Source organism: Ciconia boyciana, chromosome 12, assembly GCF_034638445.1.
Source record: "Ciconia boyciana chromosome 12, ASM3463844v1, whole genome shotgun sequence".
Taxonomy (NCBI): Eukaryota; Metazoa; Chordata; class Aves; order Ciconiiformes; family Ciconiidae; genus Ciconia; species Ciconia boyciana.
Genome location: NC_132945.1, coordinates 10,098,046 through 10,114,175, shown reverse-complemented (window position 1 = coordinate 10,114,175; position 16,130 = coordinate 10,098,046). Strand labels below are relative to the sequence as shown.

At 47.5% G+C, this 16,130-nt stretch overlaps 1 protein-coding gene across 6 annotated transcripts in view; it reads left to right on the top strand.

Moving 5' to 3' along the window:
- DOCK11 (dedicator of cytokinesis 11) overlaps positions 1-16,130 on the top strand; it is an 86,991-nt gene that overhangs the window by 28,723 nt on the left and 42,138 nt on the right. For 5 of the 6 annotated variants that reach the window (XM_072876878.1, XM_072876875.1, XM_072876877.1 and 2 more), the window contains exons 9-24: positions 328-407; positions 970-1,053; positions 3,098-3,238; positions 4,894-5,103; positions 5,487-5,609; positions 6,614-6,696; positions 8,281-8,403; positions 8,585-8,661; positions 9,832-10,016; positions 10,119-10,184; positions 10,352-10,444; positions 10,842-10,965; positions 11,641-11,762; positions 12,224-12,310; positions 13,564-13,653; positions 15,132-15,250. In XM_072876878.1, the coding sequence (XP_072732979.1) occupies positions 328-407; positions 970-1,053; positions 3,098-3,238; positions 4,894-5,103; positions 5,487-5,609; positions 6,614-6,696; positions 8,281-8,403; positions 8,585-8,661; positions 9,832-10,016; positions 10,119-10,184; positions 10,352-10,444; positions 10,842-10,965; positions 11,641-11,762; positions 12,224-12,310; positions 13,564-13,653; positions 15,132-15,250 (1,807 nt within the window). The remainder of the gene's footprint in view (positions 1-327; positions 408-969; positions 1,054-3,097; positions 3,239-4,893; positions 5,104-5,486; positions 5,610-6,613; positions 6,697-8,280; positions 8,404-8,584; positions 8,662-9,831; positions 10,017-10,118; positions 10,185-10,351; positions 10,445-10,841; positions 10,966-11,640; positions 11,763-12,223; positions 12,311-13,563; positions 13,654-15,131; positions 15,251-16,130) is intronic. The other variant, XM_072876876.1, reaches the window with a different exon arrangement.

Genomic DNA, 16,130 nt, shown 5'->3' with positions numbered 1-16,130 from the left:
TGCAAAAGGGTTTACTATAATGTAGACAATAGTCTGAGGAATAAAAGTGGAGGGAAATGTGACCCTTCCTCTGGATGGGAACTCCATGGCAAAGTTTCAAGACTCCAGGAAAATTGGCTCTGTACTGAAGTTCTGCTTTGGAAAGACCTAGCAGGCTGTAATAGTACACTCTGGTACTAGTAATGTATGGAAAAATCTTACTCCTGAGGAATGGAAAAGTCTCCGTAAACCATTTCTGTGCTATTGTAAACAAATATCGCAGGATGCTTTCTGGCAGAACAGTGCTCCTGCAGTTGTTTTGACCATCTGGTTTTTGTGTCCTTGCAGATGATGAATCAAGCACACAGGGAAAATCAGAGAACATCCTGGAGAGCCTGGAAAGAAGCATGCATCCGGAGCTGATGAAGGTATTGTGTTCGCAGAGATCGCTCTCCCAGCCCATAGTTAGTTCTCTCCACCATGTCTATAAAAAGGGTTTTCCACTTTCTGTGTCTTCAGCTCTGGGGGAGCTGGGCAGGCACCCAGTGCTGCTGGGATCTCTATTATCTCACTGCCTGTCTCACGGATGGAGCTCCATGGTTTGAGGCTGCACGTTCCTCACCTCCAAGTGTGGGGCCCTTAAGGAAGAACCAGACTTAGAGCAAATGAAGGGCCATTGTGGTCGGTACTGCTCATTTCTGCTCAGCAGGGATGACCATCCTGGCTGAGTGGCAGTTAGGTGGCAGCCGCCTCCTATATTATCCAGAGTGTGGTTGTCTGCTTCTGTCTGCTTTCTCATTTGGCAGAGCCACATTGCTTTACTGTCATTGCACCATATTGATGACTACACCTGAGAAGCTTTGCATTGTCTCATGTATCACAAAGGGAACCTGAAAAATATTTATTTTGTTTTGCTTCCATTCTTTCCAAATAACGAATGTTTACCTCTGTGTGGCCAGGCAGTAATATCAATGCTTTCCTTTGTCCTAGTATGGAAGAGAAACAGATCAGCTGAACAAACTGAGCAGAAATGATGGAAGACAAAACCTCTTTTCTTTTGACCCAGAAGTCCAGGTAAACATTTCCGTGTTTGCAAATGCGAGGTTTTGCTCTCTGTAAGAGCTCTCTTGGTGTTGTGCCTCCCCTGTTCCCTTGCATGGCCACAGCGTTCGCCTGCAGAGGCATTGTGTTTTTCAGTGGATTGGAGAACAGAGGTGCAGCCCATGTCCCTGTCAGTGAGAGCTGAACAAGATCTCAATGCTCAGGTGATAAATAAAGGAGGACTCACAGCAGCCCCACACATGGCCTCCTTCCAGCTTTGCTGGCTTCTGTGTGATGCGTCTTGATGTTGCTGGATTTCAAACCCATCATCTGGGCCTCTGGGAGGTTCTCATGGTTGCAGAAGCAGTAGAAGTGGTATTGCAAGGACACCTGCAATGCCGCGTAGGCTCAGCACGTCTGGAGTAGGGAGCAGTGATGTTAAAGACCATGATAGGGGTTTACAGTCTTCAGGGGGTTTTCAAATGCAGAGGACATACAAACAGAAAAAAACACTCCATGATGTTCTAATGCATTGGAGTAGGGTTTCATTGACTATTGGCTTGCTTTCTTCTCAGCTTTGACATCTTTGCTGAGCTCTCTGCCAAGGTCCAGGTGTGGGATTTCAGTGGAATGAGCTGCAATTGTTAACACAGTTTTAGAGAATTGTTCCAAGTTATTTCATAGTTTCTGGTTCTCCTTCTGGCATGCTTTGGCTTGTTCACACCTGTGAAAAAGAACATTCTGGTTTAACAAGGAAATGTAATTAGTCTTTAAAAGGTTTTGTTGTACAAAATGAGCTTTTCTCTTGGCACTTCTTTAAGGTCTTTAACATGAAGAAGATAAGCATCCAGGAGGCTTTTTTTTTTTTAAGAGAAGCTTTGAGAAGTTTCCTATATTCTAGTCAGCTAATAAAAATGGAAATATTACTCAGTGCGGAGCATCTAAGATATCTTTTTTACCTAACCAAATGGTTAGGTGGAATTCACTGCCCTCCCTCTATACCCAGAGCTCTTCATTCTGGTGTGGGTCAGTCGGATCTGGTATAATACTGGGCATTCAAAGTCACTGCCCCAGTCACTGCTGGTGTGTACGTGCATGCTTGTATGCCTGGTGCTAAGGAAACTGGGAGCAGGAACATATACCCGTAACTTTCCTCATTGAAAGGAAATAGGGGAAACAATGGGAAGAGCTTCCCAGATTCGGATTAACAATTGCAGCCTATTTCGCTGAAATTACTTGATCATGAGATATCAGCGCCCTAAGTTTAGCATGCAGGTTCCTGCAGGATTTGAGGGGGGAAAATGAATAAGACTGTGCCAGATTGTCACCGAGAGATGTGCTGGTATTTAGGGGTGTTTGGTAGCTCTGTGTCCCCAGTGCCCAATACGATGGGTATGGTGAAGGCTGAGGGTCCTTATGTGGCTGATGGTATTTCGGTCACGTACGTGTCTGCTCTCTGGGAAGGGCGGATGTCAAGGCACAGACCAGGCATGGGTGTTCTGGGTTAGGAAGGAGATGATTATAAACAAGACTGCTCGGATTTCCCAGCCAGCTCTCCAGACAGTCTTTGTTGTTTCTAACCACGCCAGTTATGCTGTGCATCTAGAAATGCCTTCCAGTTCGAGATGTTGTTCACGATCCCAACAGCGTGTGCCTTCTCTCTATTTCAGGCACAGGGACCATCTCTTAAACTAGTCAAATCTTCAAAGTGGAAGATACTTTTCTGAGTGTAACGACGACTTATGTTCCACTTTCTTCCCCAAGCTCTAAATGGTGTTTGGGAAGATCCCCAGGGTTACAGCAAAGCAGGAAGGAACTGAAATCATACTGAGGTTTAGTTTTCTGTGCTCTACCAACCAGATTGCTAAAAATTGATACATCCCCATGAATTCATGTCTTGAATACATTTGTGTAACATCACCAAATGGCACTCATTTGTGAATGTCTTGCACCTTTTGTACCACTTTAAAAAAAAAAAATTGGTTAAGATAGCATTGGCTGTAATGTGATCCCTTAACATTATTCAGGAGGTTATTTTCTTTTTTAATGAGACTAGATTTGCTTGTTTGCTGTCTAGAGGCTAGACTTCTCGGGAATTGAGCCAGATGTGAAGCCATTTGAGGAAAAGTGCAGCAGGCGCTTTGTGGTGTGCTGCCAGGACTTCTCCCTCAACCTCCTCGCTCAGCTCAGCGACAGGTCGGAAGAAGGACCCACCAACGTAAGGGGAGCTCTGGCATGTCCTGCTTTGTCTTCTTTCTCCTCACCAGCAAGAAAAACCCTCAGCAGATTAATCTGGGTGGATAAAAACATCCCATTTTGCCATGAGCTCCAGTGGCTGCTGGCTCAGGGTCATTGCAGGATTTCTCTGCCTTGGTATTTTGGTGTTCCAAAAATGTGTTTGTGGACAGGGTCTGTCCTGACGTGCCTCAGCCTGCCAGGAACTGGGACTGCTGGGAAACCAGCGGTTCAGAGGCACAGGGAATGGGGAGCGTGTGTCCACCACGTTCTGGGTCCCTGTGAAAGTCCTGTTGGTAAATGATTGAGCTCCATCTCCAAACCACTCACTGCTGTGTTTTATTTCATTTTGCCTAATGGCAAGGGATTTCCCTGTTCTGAAACCTTCTTCTGACTCCCAGCCTAACTGTATTCACAGCCACTTTATTATATACATTTGTTATTGTGCCAAAGTTGTGCCTTAGCCTTGTATTTTCGAGATACAAACTCTTCCTTGTATTTTCTGAGCCTCTGATGTCTGTAGACAGCTATTACTGTCTGAAGACCAGGCTCCTCCAGTCTTTCCTCGCAAAACATAATCCCTATTATCATGTCCTGCATTTGCTCTGGCTAGAGTCAAGCCTTTATGCAAGGGTGCAAGAGCAGCAGACAGCATCACAGGGGAGGCAGCGGCACTGGCACGGACTGATCTCTGCTGATGGTACTTTGTCTGATGCCTGTTAGAATTGCAAAGGCTTTTTTGTGATGGTTTCATGCGGCAGCTCACAGCTAGTACACCAGGCTTGTTCTCCTCGGTAACTCCCAGCAAATGAATGCATCGCTGATAGCAGGGATTCTTGTTATTCATCCTTAATCAGGCCCAGAGTCACACCTAATCAGCACATTTTTAGTATTGATGTAATGCCTCCAAGTTATGCTGTAATGTCTCGGACACACTACAGTCTTATCTTCAGGCCTTCGCTTTTATCTTTACAGGGATGCATGCTTGCTAGGATCTTTGAATTAAAAATACATGGAATTGTTGCCACTTGCCTTGTGCTGTCAAGATCAATAGCTACAAATGAGTTGTCAGATTTTGTGCATGCAGTTCCTCAGCAGTGTTCGCCTTGTATTTGAGCTGTCCTGGCTAGGAGAGCTAACTTTCCTCCTGTGCCGCCTGGCATATGGCAGCTGAGGAACATTTTGAGTGTCTTGCAGAGCTGATTGACTTTGGACAATAAGTGAAGTGGTCTTTAGCATGTGAACATAAACACTCTTAAGTTGATTTCTTTCTCGTTGCAAAGCATAAACAGCTCTAACTGATGGATTGGGGTCATCTTTTCTTCCTAACTTCATAGTTTATAATTTATATAAAAAACCCTATGGATTTCATTCTTTATATTTCATTGATGGTTTTAAAGTAGCTTCGTTCAAATTGACTAGACCAAAATGCAAGAAGATGCAGGGAAAAATGGTTTTATGTATTTATAAAGCAAATAAGCATGGATTGTCTGTAAGAATTCCGTAAAATGCTGGTGTACAAAACTAAAGGAACAAACAGATGCAGAAGGCAAACCTAGCAGGGAAGACCATGCATGTGAATACTCTTGAGCCTGTACCATGCATTTTTTTGACATATATGTTCAATCAAATTTCCAGGTTGAGCCCTTTTTCCTAAGCTTGGCATTATTTGACCTGAAAAATAATTGCAAGATTTCAGCTGACTTCCACGTGGACTTGAACCCTCCGTCTGTCCGTGACATGCTGCTGGATAACTCTGCATCCGGAGCGGAGGGCACCAAGGGACATTCGCCGGGTGAGAGCCTTGTGCATGGAGTCCCCGAGTCTTGCCTGCGCTACATAAAACAGGTGAAGAACTGACTTTCTCCTCTCATTCTGTATCTCCATTGAAGCTGTGCCTGTTCAGTAGTGTTGTGGTGTGTTGTTATCCACTGTGTGGAGAAGCAGAAGTCAGCTTTTCTCTTGAGCTGTGGGGTTTTGTCATGTTTTGGTCAGTTTCTCGAGCGGATTATCACTTCGGGCTCATTGGCAGCGATAGGCAAAAGCACCAGGTAGAGTTTTTCATGACTTGACCATGCTCAAGCCTTGTGAGCCCTCATGGCCCATCCACAGCAGCAACCAGAGCAGGGTCTACGTGGGTTGTGAGGGGGACAGTGAGATGACTGGGGCCAAACCCAGCGGTGCGGGTAGGGTGTCCTACTCTCTGACAGCCTGCTGTCTATCTCTTGCAGGGGGTTTTCTCTGTGACTGACCCACACGTGGAGATCTTCCTGGTGGCCCGCGTGGAGAAGGTGCTGCAGGGCAGCATTACGCACTGTGCAGAGCCGTACATGAAAAACTCAGACCCGGGGAAGGTATTGGATGGGGCTGTGAGAGTATTTGCTTAGTGATGCTGTCTGCTGCTGTGGGGAGTAGCGTGGTCTGAAACATGGGTTGTTTCTGTGGCTCTTTAGCTGCTTTCTGGCAAAAACTGGTCTTCATCCATTCTGCTACTTGCACTGTTCCCAGGCTGGCATCAGCTGGGCTGTCCTGGGAGAATTGGTTCCTTCCCCTGGAAGGAGGCAGAGGATTTTTAGAAAGATCCAAGCAGCTGGGGCAGAGGGACCTTTCCCCATTACGCTTCAACAAGGCAGAGCCTGGGCTGGCAGCCAAAAAGTGGACACTTCATCCCCAGAGAAAGGGGCTACACTGCTACATGGTGCTACACACAGTGTCTTGGACTGGTCCCGGCTCACTCTGGCTGGCAACACCAATGTTTTAGTAGCAGCAGAACATGGGCTTCACCCTTTATTCTGCTCGCCCTGCCTCTGCCTTGTTCCATGCAGAGTGCCATGATCATACGGGGGAACTTATGCAGAGGGTGGTCACTGGTCCTGGTCCTGCTGGCATCAGTCTCTGCATGCCAGGTGGAGCTGATGCTGCCTTGCTGCAGCCAGTCAAAATTAGTCGCTGGAAAGTCAGTGTATGGAAGACCTGGTATGTGATGGCGTTCCCTTGGCACACTTTGTAAACCTGTGCAGGATGAGCCAATTACAGTCAGTTTTGGAAAATAACTACTAATACCCTTTGGAAAATAAAATACTAATACCCTGACAGTTTAATGCAGAATCAAGAGGAGTTTTAATATGACTGTGCCCGCAACATGTTTGCTATTGCTTTGCAAAAGTAATAAATGTGCATGGTGTGAAGTGACAGGGATGTCTATTGACTGCTTCGGCGACTGTTGTGCTGTGTGCCTGGGGAGCTGTGCGTTGCGGAGTATGGAGAGTTTCTTCTCCCTGGAGAGTGCAGAACTCTACTCCTTTTCCAGGGCAGCATGGAAGCCGTGGCACATGCTAACCTCTCTTGTGTTTTGCAGACTGCCCAGAAGGTCCATAAGGTGGCCAAGCAGGTGTGCAGCCGTCTGGGGCAGTACAGGATGCCCTTCGGCTGGGCTGCCAGGTTAGTCACCTGGGACTGCGCTTTGGCCATGGCAGGAGCTGCTGCTGCAAGTTTTCCGGGACACGATCCCGGGCGAAGTGGGCAAAGGGCCAAGTGACTGAAGTCAGTGAAATTGCAGCTGAGGGCAGAATGTGGCTCCAATTCCCAAGACAGAATGGGGATTGGCCTGAAATGCTCTATCTAGAATTAGAAACAAAATATTAAAAAGTAAACAGTGCTGGGAAGACAGTAACCTTCCTGCTGACCTGTAGCTACTGCTATCAGGGCAGAACATTCCCGGGAACAAATTACCCTGTCCCATGCTACCACGGGAATCAGTGCAGAAATTCCCTCCTGGCACCAGCCATTGCCAGGGATGGGATGAGAGTGGAGGACCTCCTGGCCTGGTGGTGGCAATCAGCTGGGGTTTGTCTCCCATCTTAGACTCTGCTTTAATTAATGTTCTTGGGAATGACTGAAGATAGTGATCCCCTTCCCTCCCTGTTCTTTTACTGTGACTGATAAAGCACATCAGTGCTAACTCCCTTAAATCTCACGTCAGAGGAAGGCCTAAAGGCGAGTTCATCCCTCTGCCACTGCCTCCTATTGCTAAATTGCTGTTTGGTGCTGACAAAAAGGATAGTAATGACATGGGAACATCAGATGACTGTCACAGTGGGCTGGGATTTGGTGGTATACAGCTTGCAATGTGTATTCTTTAGAATAGAATAGAATAGAATAGAATAGAATAGAATAGAATAGAATAGAGCTGGGTTTTCCTGTAACACTGGCTGCTCAGCTTCCAGATGGTATTTCTGGGATGCAGCTCGCTCCTGGGAGCCAGCACACAGCCTGTGCAGTGCCTCAGCCCTCTTTCAAGTGGTGCCTCAGCCTAATGGTGGGCTCTGTGTGGGTATTGACTTTGACGGGCTTCAGATTTGTTCCTGCTGGGTAAAGACCTGCATTTGGAGACCAAGGAGTTGAGGAGCCAACAGCCTGGTGTGGGGAGCTGTGTTGCTCTGCATCCCTGGAACAGTTTCCCTGTGGGTTTCAGAGGAAGCTGTTTGCACAGAAAGGGAGTACGGATGCTTTAATGTTCCTGCTGTACACAGACACCCTTATATTCAAGGGCAAAGATGCTGGTATTCATCCAGGGCAGAGCCCAGTCTCCTGCTCTGGGTTCAGGAGGAAGCTGATGTATGTCCTGAGACTGGTCTTCATTGCGCACTTCTTTCCTAGGAGGATTTCCATGCTCTGACCCCACGTGCAACTAGGAAGATAGTTTACCACTTGGTGTTAGTGGGAGGGGATTGAAGGGTGTTCGTGATTGTGGACCAGGCTTGGAGCTGGGCAGGGTGTGTACTTCTCACCTGGCTGGAGAGAAGGCAAATGGGTGATGTCCCATCCAATTTTATATGACACAGTGGATTGTAGTCTGTGTGGGGTCTAAGCACCACATGAGGATGGGAGGGTGATTGGGAGGTCTGGCAGTGTTCAGAGCAGTGAACCTCTCACCTGATAAACTGCCCTTCAGCCTGACGTGTCAAGACCTCAGCGTCTGCATATTTACCAACATTTAAGAAATGAGTCTCTTCTTTTCTGCAGACCAGTGTTCAAAGATTCCCAGGGCACTCTCGATGCTGAAGGAAAATTCTCGCCTCTGTACAAGCAAGACAGCGGCAAACTCTCGAACGAAGATATGCTGAAGCTTTTAGCAGAGTATAAGAAGTAAGTGTAAGAGACTGGTGCAGAGGCTGAGCAGGCATTTTAATATACATTTTTAAACAGTTAAGCGTAAGCATGAGATGACAATTTCTAAAATATTCAGAGGGTAATAAAAAGCCCTGCTGATGTGTTCAGCACCTGAGTTCTCAAGGTTCACATTCTTGTTCCTTTCTCCCTAATACAGACCAGAGAAGACAAAACTACAGGTCATTCCAGCCCAGTTAAGTATCGTCATCAAAGACATCCCGCTAGACTTCACAAGTAAGGATCTTGGATCTTAAAATAAATGCTGATGGCTCTAGCCTCAGGAGTTAATGCTTCTATGGGGAGTTTTGCTGTTTCATTAACAATAGTATCTTGGGACTACAATGAGTAATTCAGCACAACCCCTGACGTGTAAGTCTTTCTGATGGATTCTGCGGAGGGATGTGGACCAAATGCAGAGGTTTACCTGAGGGGCGCATCTGCTTTGCGGTTTGGCCATCACATCCTAAATCTAAAGGAAGCCACCTGCCTGCTTTTGCTGTTATTATTGCACAATCTCATATAACTTTTTTGATCCATAACACCAGAGGGCTTCACAAACATGGTCAGTGTGATCCTTCACCTTGCATTTAAAGACACTGAGACAAAGAAAGGACTCATGATATGTTCAGTGTCTCTCCATGGGCCTTTGGCAGCTCCTGTCACAGGTTCTGTAGACAGTCCTGTAGTCCCTGTCCAAAAGGCTTTTCTAGTGGACTTAATTTTTTCTGTTCTTTGAAAGGCCATCACTTAAGATGAACTCTCCCTCATGGTGGATGTGAGTCTCACTGCATTAGGCGGGCTTTGTGCACTGGTATTTGGAGGCAACATAACCATGAAACATCTTTCTGAAGCAGAGAGTGGAAAAGGACTGATGTAGTGGGACTGACGCACTTTGAGACGTCAGTCTCAAGTCATCATCTCAGTAGCCTGTCTGCTTCAGTCAGGTGACGTTTGCATGATTTATAAAACAGTAACTTAATGACTCGAATTCCTGGAAGTCTCAAGGTGCAGGCCCTGGGCAGAGCAGCCATCTCTGCCCAGACATGGGTAGTTCACAAGACCCTTTGATTTTGCCCAGAGCTACAGGAAAGTGCCATTTCTGCAGTCCCCACTGGCAAAGAGAGCAGAGCCCCATGGTGCCTGTGCACCCATCTTTTCTCAGTATTGCTAATGCAGCTGGGGACCACAGATGTTGCATGATCAAGGGGAGAATTTTCCTTTTATCATTCAACGGGAGTGGTCCAAGTCCTGCTGCCTGGTCAACACACATGACCCTCTGATGTGAAGAGAACTGGATGCTCGAGAGCAATAGCAGAGTTTCAGACCCACATATTTCCTTTCACATTGGCTGTACTTCCCATGTTTGTGGGGTGCGCACTTAGCCAAGCTTTCCTTCTCTTCTAGATTGTGTCACAGCTTCTTATATTCCTATAAAACCTTTTGAGAAGAGCTGTGAGGACATTGCAGTTGAAGTGGAGGAGCTTGTCCCAGAAGTTGCAAAATACTGTTATCCCTTCACTATCTACAAAAACCACCTCTACGTCTACCCCTTGCATTTGAAGTATGAGAATCAGAAGGTGTTTGCAAAGGTGAGCAACCTGGAGAGCAGGCTGCCGTCAGACTCGGCGTGGTCTGGGGTGATGCTGCTGACCTGTGGCAATGGCTCATCCTCCTGTTCTCCCCCACTTCAGGCAAGGAATATTGCTGTCTGTGTGGAGTTCAGGGATTCAGATGAAGCTGATGCCAGGCCGTTAAAGGTGGGTACCTGTTATTTCTGGGGACCTGGGGCTCGCTGCTGTGTACTGTATGCCAGCCAGGCTAAGCAGGACAATAAGAAAGCACTGAGTTTCCATGCAGTATTAATTTGGCCGGCTAATTTAGGGTGGCAGCAACCCTGAATCCAGCTCTTCATTTGTGTTTCCAGTGTATATATGGCAAACCCGGAGGCCATCTCCTGACCACAAATGCATATGCTGCCGTGCTGCATCACAACCAGAGTCCAGAGTTCTACGACGAGGTAAAAACAAAATGGTGGGAAATAACAGATTTTCCTGGAAGCTGCAAAGCCAAGGGGCCTTTCAGGATATCTCTTTTTCCAGGGCTGGGTGAAATACGGGCAAAAATAATCATCGGCCCTTCACCTCAGTAGAAGGGCTAAGCAAAGCCAGAGACTTTGTCAATTTTTAATGCCAGTTTTGCTGTCTTTACTGTCACGCTTTGTGCACTCCAATCACACACCCCCATTAATAAGTAATGTGCAAATGTGATGAAAATGTTAGCCAGGAGTTGTTTAAGATGGGTAAGAATGTGTCTTGTGTAACTGCATACAACATAGCATTTGTGAAATAAAATAGAATTTAAAATATTACTCCACAATTAAAAATACAGTCTTATCTATCATGATATCATTTTAGATTAAAATTGAGCTTCCAATTCACCTCCATCAAAAGCATCATTTGCTTTTCACCTTCTATCATGTCAGCTGTGAAATTAATACAAAGGCAACATCGAAAAAACAGGACACCGTTGAAACTCAAGGTATGTTCACTGCTTAAATTGATTCTGTTGGAGTGTAAGAATCCAAGATAAAATTAATGTAGGGACATGAAAAAATATTTGATTAAAATACTAGCCTATCTGAATTTTCTTTTTTGAAAGCAACCTAACTTAAATCATGGGTCTAAACTGGAATAAAGCACAATGTTTTTAGTGTATACTAAAGCTCAAATTTTTGCTGTAATCTGACAGCTATTTCTGTGTGTTCTTGCCTTGGCTTGCATGAATGTGCTATTGTCAGTCAAATCACCACCAAAAACTTGGTGTGAGATCAGGGCCTCAGGGGCTGATCCTGCCAACACTAGGCATGTGTAAGAGACTGAGGGTACCCAGGTCCCACTGGCTGGGATGCCTCTCTGTTCAGCCGGTCCTCGGGCAACTGAAGGACCCTCGTCGTGGTGCACAAGGCTTGCACACCATTTCTGCCCCTCAAACCCACTCCTGATCGTGGTTGAGCTGTGTCTGAATTTTGTTCACCAAGTCACCGCGTAAAACGTGCTTTAACAAGGCTGACATGGTCACTCTCAGCCTCGTTGAAGCCACTTGCACAACTGTGAGTTGGATTTTCTCAGGGTGATACACAGCTCTTTTTGGAGCTTGAGCTAAATATGTATCGCTGTGTGTCTGCTAACTCTGGTCCACTGGTTGCCTCTGCAGTGGGATATGCCTGGGTCCCGTTGCTGAAGGATGGACGGATTGTCACCCTGGAGCGGCATTTGCCAGTCTCATCCAACCTTCCACCTGGCTACCTGGGTCTCGGAGACACAGAGTCACGAAGGGTAGGAAGGCCATTTAAAATGGGCTTAAACATAAAGGGAATAGGAAAGCTGAGCTTTTGTTACCACTGTAAGTTCTGGGCTTCTGTTGGTGCTCTGCTCAGCTGGAGAGATTCCTACTGCAGGGCAGCCCCCAAAGCTTAAGGTTCTGAGGGGCAGGAGACAGGACAGTTGTAATTCCACTTTCCGTGGCTATATAGGTTGCAGGGAATATTTTTGTGGCAGGCTGGACTGGGCTGTTGCAGATGGTGCAGAGCAGGAGAGCTGGCACGTGCTCTGTGTGCACATTCTCGCAGGGACCCCTCTGCCCTGCCATGGCTGCAGTCACGTCACTGGTGTTTGTGCTGGGCGGGGGAGCCCGTTCTTCCACCCCAACCCGAACCTTCTGAGCAGGTGTCTGTCTGCACAGAGCCACCTTCTCACTGCAGTCTGAAACCAAGTACTTGAATGTTGTCTGTTCACAGCAGCCCAGCGTGGATGCAAAGTGGGTGGATGGAGCAAAGCCACTGTTTAAAATCAGAATCCATTTGGACTCGACCATTTACACCCAGGTAAGTCAAGCACCTCATTCTTAAAGACTTTCAACACAAATGCAGAGGAAGCAACTGCTGTATCTCTACTACTGCTATGCCATAGGTGCTGTGGGAAAGAGGTACCTGTGTTTGCAGAGCAGCACTGAGATAATTCTGTAGCAGCAGGTCTGGGATTACTTGCAGAGATCTGCTCCATCCGGATGTGATGAGACAGTTGTGTGAGTGAATGAGCCTAGGGAGAGGCTGATGCTTCCTTGGCCAATTTCACTGTAACTGGCAGGACCAAGGAAACATTTGAGCAAATGAGCTACTTTGATGATGCAAAAGAGAGAAGAACTGTTGGAAATGGGAGGTTCCCCCAAATATTAGACTGTTTGTTGAGTTGAAAAAAAAAAAAGTTTTCTAACAGCAGCAGACACAAGAAAACAAGAGTCACAAGAGTCCTCATTTCCTTTTGAAGCCAGTTCAGGCTATTTTACCAAGTCCTTGTGTGTTCTGCCATCTTATGGTAGTGATGGACTTCCCCAAGCTTCATGTGATGTGCAGCAAAGATTCCCAGCACGTGCTCTGGGGCACCTCCTGTCAGCACTGCTCATGGGGAAATGCCCTTGGCAGGGCTTGTTGTCCTGTGCTGGATGTAATCAGCTGCATTTACATTCGCAGCAACTCACTTCCAGCATTGTCTAAACCTGGTTTAGGGTCTTACCGATTCTGTACAGCACTGGGAGCAGCACAGTAGTTCCACTCCCCACCAAATTACATTCCCAGATGCTTTTCAGGGTTAAATAACCGAGTAATAAAATTTAACCTTGGAGGAGGAGGGAGAGGAATGGAGAAGCATGGGAAGGAGAGTCTGCCTCAGATGGACAGTAGGAGGTTAGTGAGGCAGATGGTGAGGCAGACTCGAGGAGTCGCAGCTGGGAGAGAAGGGCTCCCACTTCTCCAGGCCAGTGTTGGACAGGGATTGGGGTTCGGGGTAGTGCAACCACAGGAGAATTTTAACACTGCTGGCAGGTTTGTGCTTAATCTCAAGATTAGTTGGGAGCCAGGGGATGGGCAGTGGCTGGGTACTTTGGAAAAGGCAGGGAGCACTACTGTAGTCCTGGGAGACGGCAGCTGGGGACCAAGAGTGCCACTGGTAGTGACATGGGCCTTGCTAGGGACATGGCCCACTGCTGCAGTATGTCGGCAGATTTTAGGGTGTAAGCTGCAGAGTAGAGGTTGACAAATATTGAGGCTGCTGCATTGAACTTCGTTTTCTTCTCTTCCAGGACATGCACTTGCACAAATTCTTCCAGTACTGCCAGCTGGTTCAGGCGGGAGCTAAGGAAGTCCCAGGAGAGCTTGTTAAATACCTAAAGGTGAACAGTGCCTGTTGGTGGGCTTCGTTTGTGTGTTTACGGACCATCAGTAAATACCCAGAGCCCTGCTCTGTAGGAACACACGCTGGCTGCAGCACTGGGACCAGTGCATTGTGCAAGATCCTTACGTCTGCTTACTGACACAACTGTCTGCTATCTGTGTGCTGCTTCCCACTGCCTTTCACAGCAGATAAACAAGTAGTCAGCATCGCTCTGCCGTGCTTATGGCAAACCCTCCTCCTGGTGGGCTCGCGCACTCCTTCCTTGCTGCCCTAGATCTGATTCAAACCTTTAAACTGTAGCACAATTCCTTGTTTTCAGGTATTTATCCATTCAAAACAGGCTTTTTTTTTTCAGGCTGAAAAAAGATCTGTGTGATTATCAATTAGTTAAATTTCACCACAGGTGACCTGTGACCCAGACCCAGCTTTTCGGCAATCGCCGCGGCATGAGTAAAGGCCTTGGAGCAGATCCAGCAAAGGCTTCTGCAGGGAATATATTCCTTGGCTGTTTACTGTCCTTGTTTCCTTCCATAACTGCCTGTTTTTGAGAGTGCTGCCGTAGCAACAGCTCCGCTTCCAGTGGTGGGGATTTATCATCACAAAGTTACTGGGTGTGTTTCAGATAACTTACAAGTATTTTAAGAAACAGAAATAATGGCAGGTTTTGAAGCCAAGCACTAAAAGAACAGTTGCTTTGTTGTGAGCATTTCGTCAAGGGCATTTTAACCTCGCTGCAGCCTGCAGATAGGGAGATATTTACATGCTAACCACAAGGGAGGGCTTCTTACCACCAATACCTCAATAATTTCAGTAATTTAAATAACTAGATACAGATTTAAGAACGTTTCATTAGATTTGCAGGTTTGAAAACTGAAAATGAAATGCACTGTCTTTCCTAGACTCGTGAGATTCAGGCAAAAGAGTTCTACGAGATGGGTGGAGAGTGTATGCACCAGATGATCTTGACCTTCACCAAGTCACTTAAATCCCATTTCTGATAGCAAGCTATGCTCTTTGGAGAAAAGTCTCACTGGAAGTCATCAGGCATCAGGTTTCCATGCTCCAAAGGCATTTGTGAAAATGGGACTTAGTCACTTCAAAAAACTGTCACAAGTGACAAGAAGAATTGGGAGCAAAACTTCAGCCTTAAATTCTGGGTTATTGGGGTCAAATTGTAGCATGTGACCCCTCATTAAGTCATAGCTACCTGGGCATATCTGAGAGGAGGATTAATACCTGCCATGAGTGATTCATGTTGCTTCCTGAAGGCATGCAGCTGGGATCTGTCAGCTGGAAGGCAGGCAGTAAGCGCTGCTACAGGTCCAAGTTCTCCTGTCCTCTGGCAGGCTGAAGCCCACACCCTGAAGCATTTGCTAATGCCTGTCCTATTGCCACAGAAATGTCTGTGGCCTATAAATATTTAACATCTGCAAAATGTTGAACTAAAAGTGTCTGTGTTTTGAACATTTGTTTTAGTGTTTGCACGCCATGGAGATCCAAGTAATGATTCAGTTTCTACCTGTAATTCTTATGCAACTATTTAGAGTCCTTACAAATGTGACCCAGGAAGATGAAGTAGCTGTCAACTGCACCATGTGAGTGTCTGGTAAACCATCCAGTTTTCTTCAGTTACAAACGCAAAGCCACAAACTACAGTGCAAAGCGGGGTGTGGTTTCCCAGTACAAGGTGCTAAGTGACAGCATTGGCTGTCCCCTGCTGCTCGCTCCCGTGCTGTGAAACACCAGCCGCCGTCTTCTCCTGCCCCATCTGGGTGGCACGGGGCAGCGCGGAGCCCTTGTCCTGGGAGCCGCATGGGGAAAACCGCGGCATTTTAAAGATACTCCCGGTTTGTTTTGCAAAAGAAAACGGGTGTGCTGCTGGGGTGGCTCCGGGGGCCGAGTTACTGGGGTGTCGAAAGGCTCCAGAGCCGCCAGGCCCGCCCCAGCTGCAGGCAGCAGACGTGGTTCCCCGCGGGAGCGACGCCGGGTCCCCTCCCGCACCCCAGGCCCCGGCGTCGGAAGGGCCGCTACGCTCCCCTGGCGCTGGCGGCGTGACGCCGCGGAAGCGGGCGCTGCATCCGTCTCGGCGCAGGCTCCCGGCCCGGAGCCGGCCGGCGTTTGTTTCGCGGTGCTGTGCCGCGCCTGCGGCCCCAAGAGGGCAGCACCGGCTAGGGCCTGGGCCCCGCGGGAAGGCTGCTGCCTGCAGGCCCTGCGGGGCCCACGGGGAGCAAAAGGTGCGAAAGCGCCTTTCCTGCCTAGCTCTGGCCACGACACCCCTAAACTGACGGATGCATTAAAACATCCGTCTTCCTCCCGTGGTTCTTCCTCTAAGTGCTGCAGTGCAAAGGGGGATGCTGGATGCCACTCCATGGAGGTCCCTCTCTGACTCCAGGAGGTACCGTGCATCCATGTACCAAAAGCATCTCGCTGCCATGCAAACAGAGGTTGGAGGCTGAGCCCTGGTCCCCAGAGATG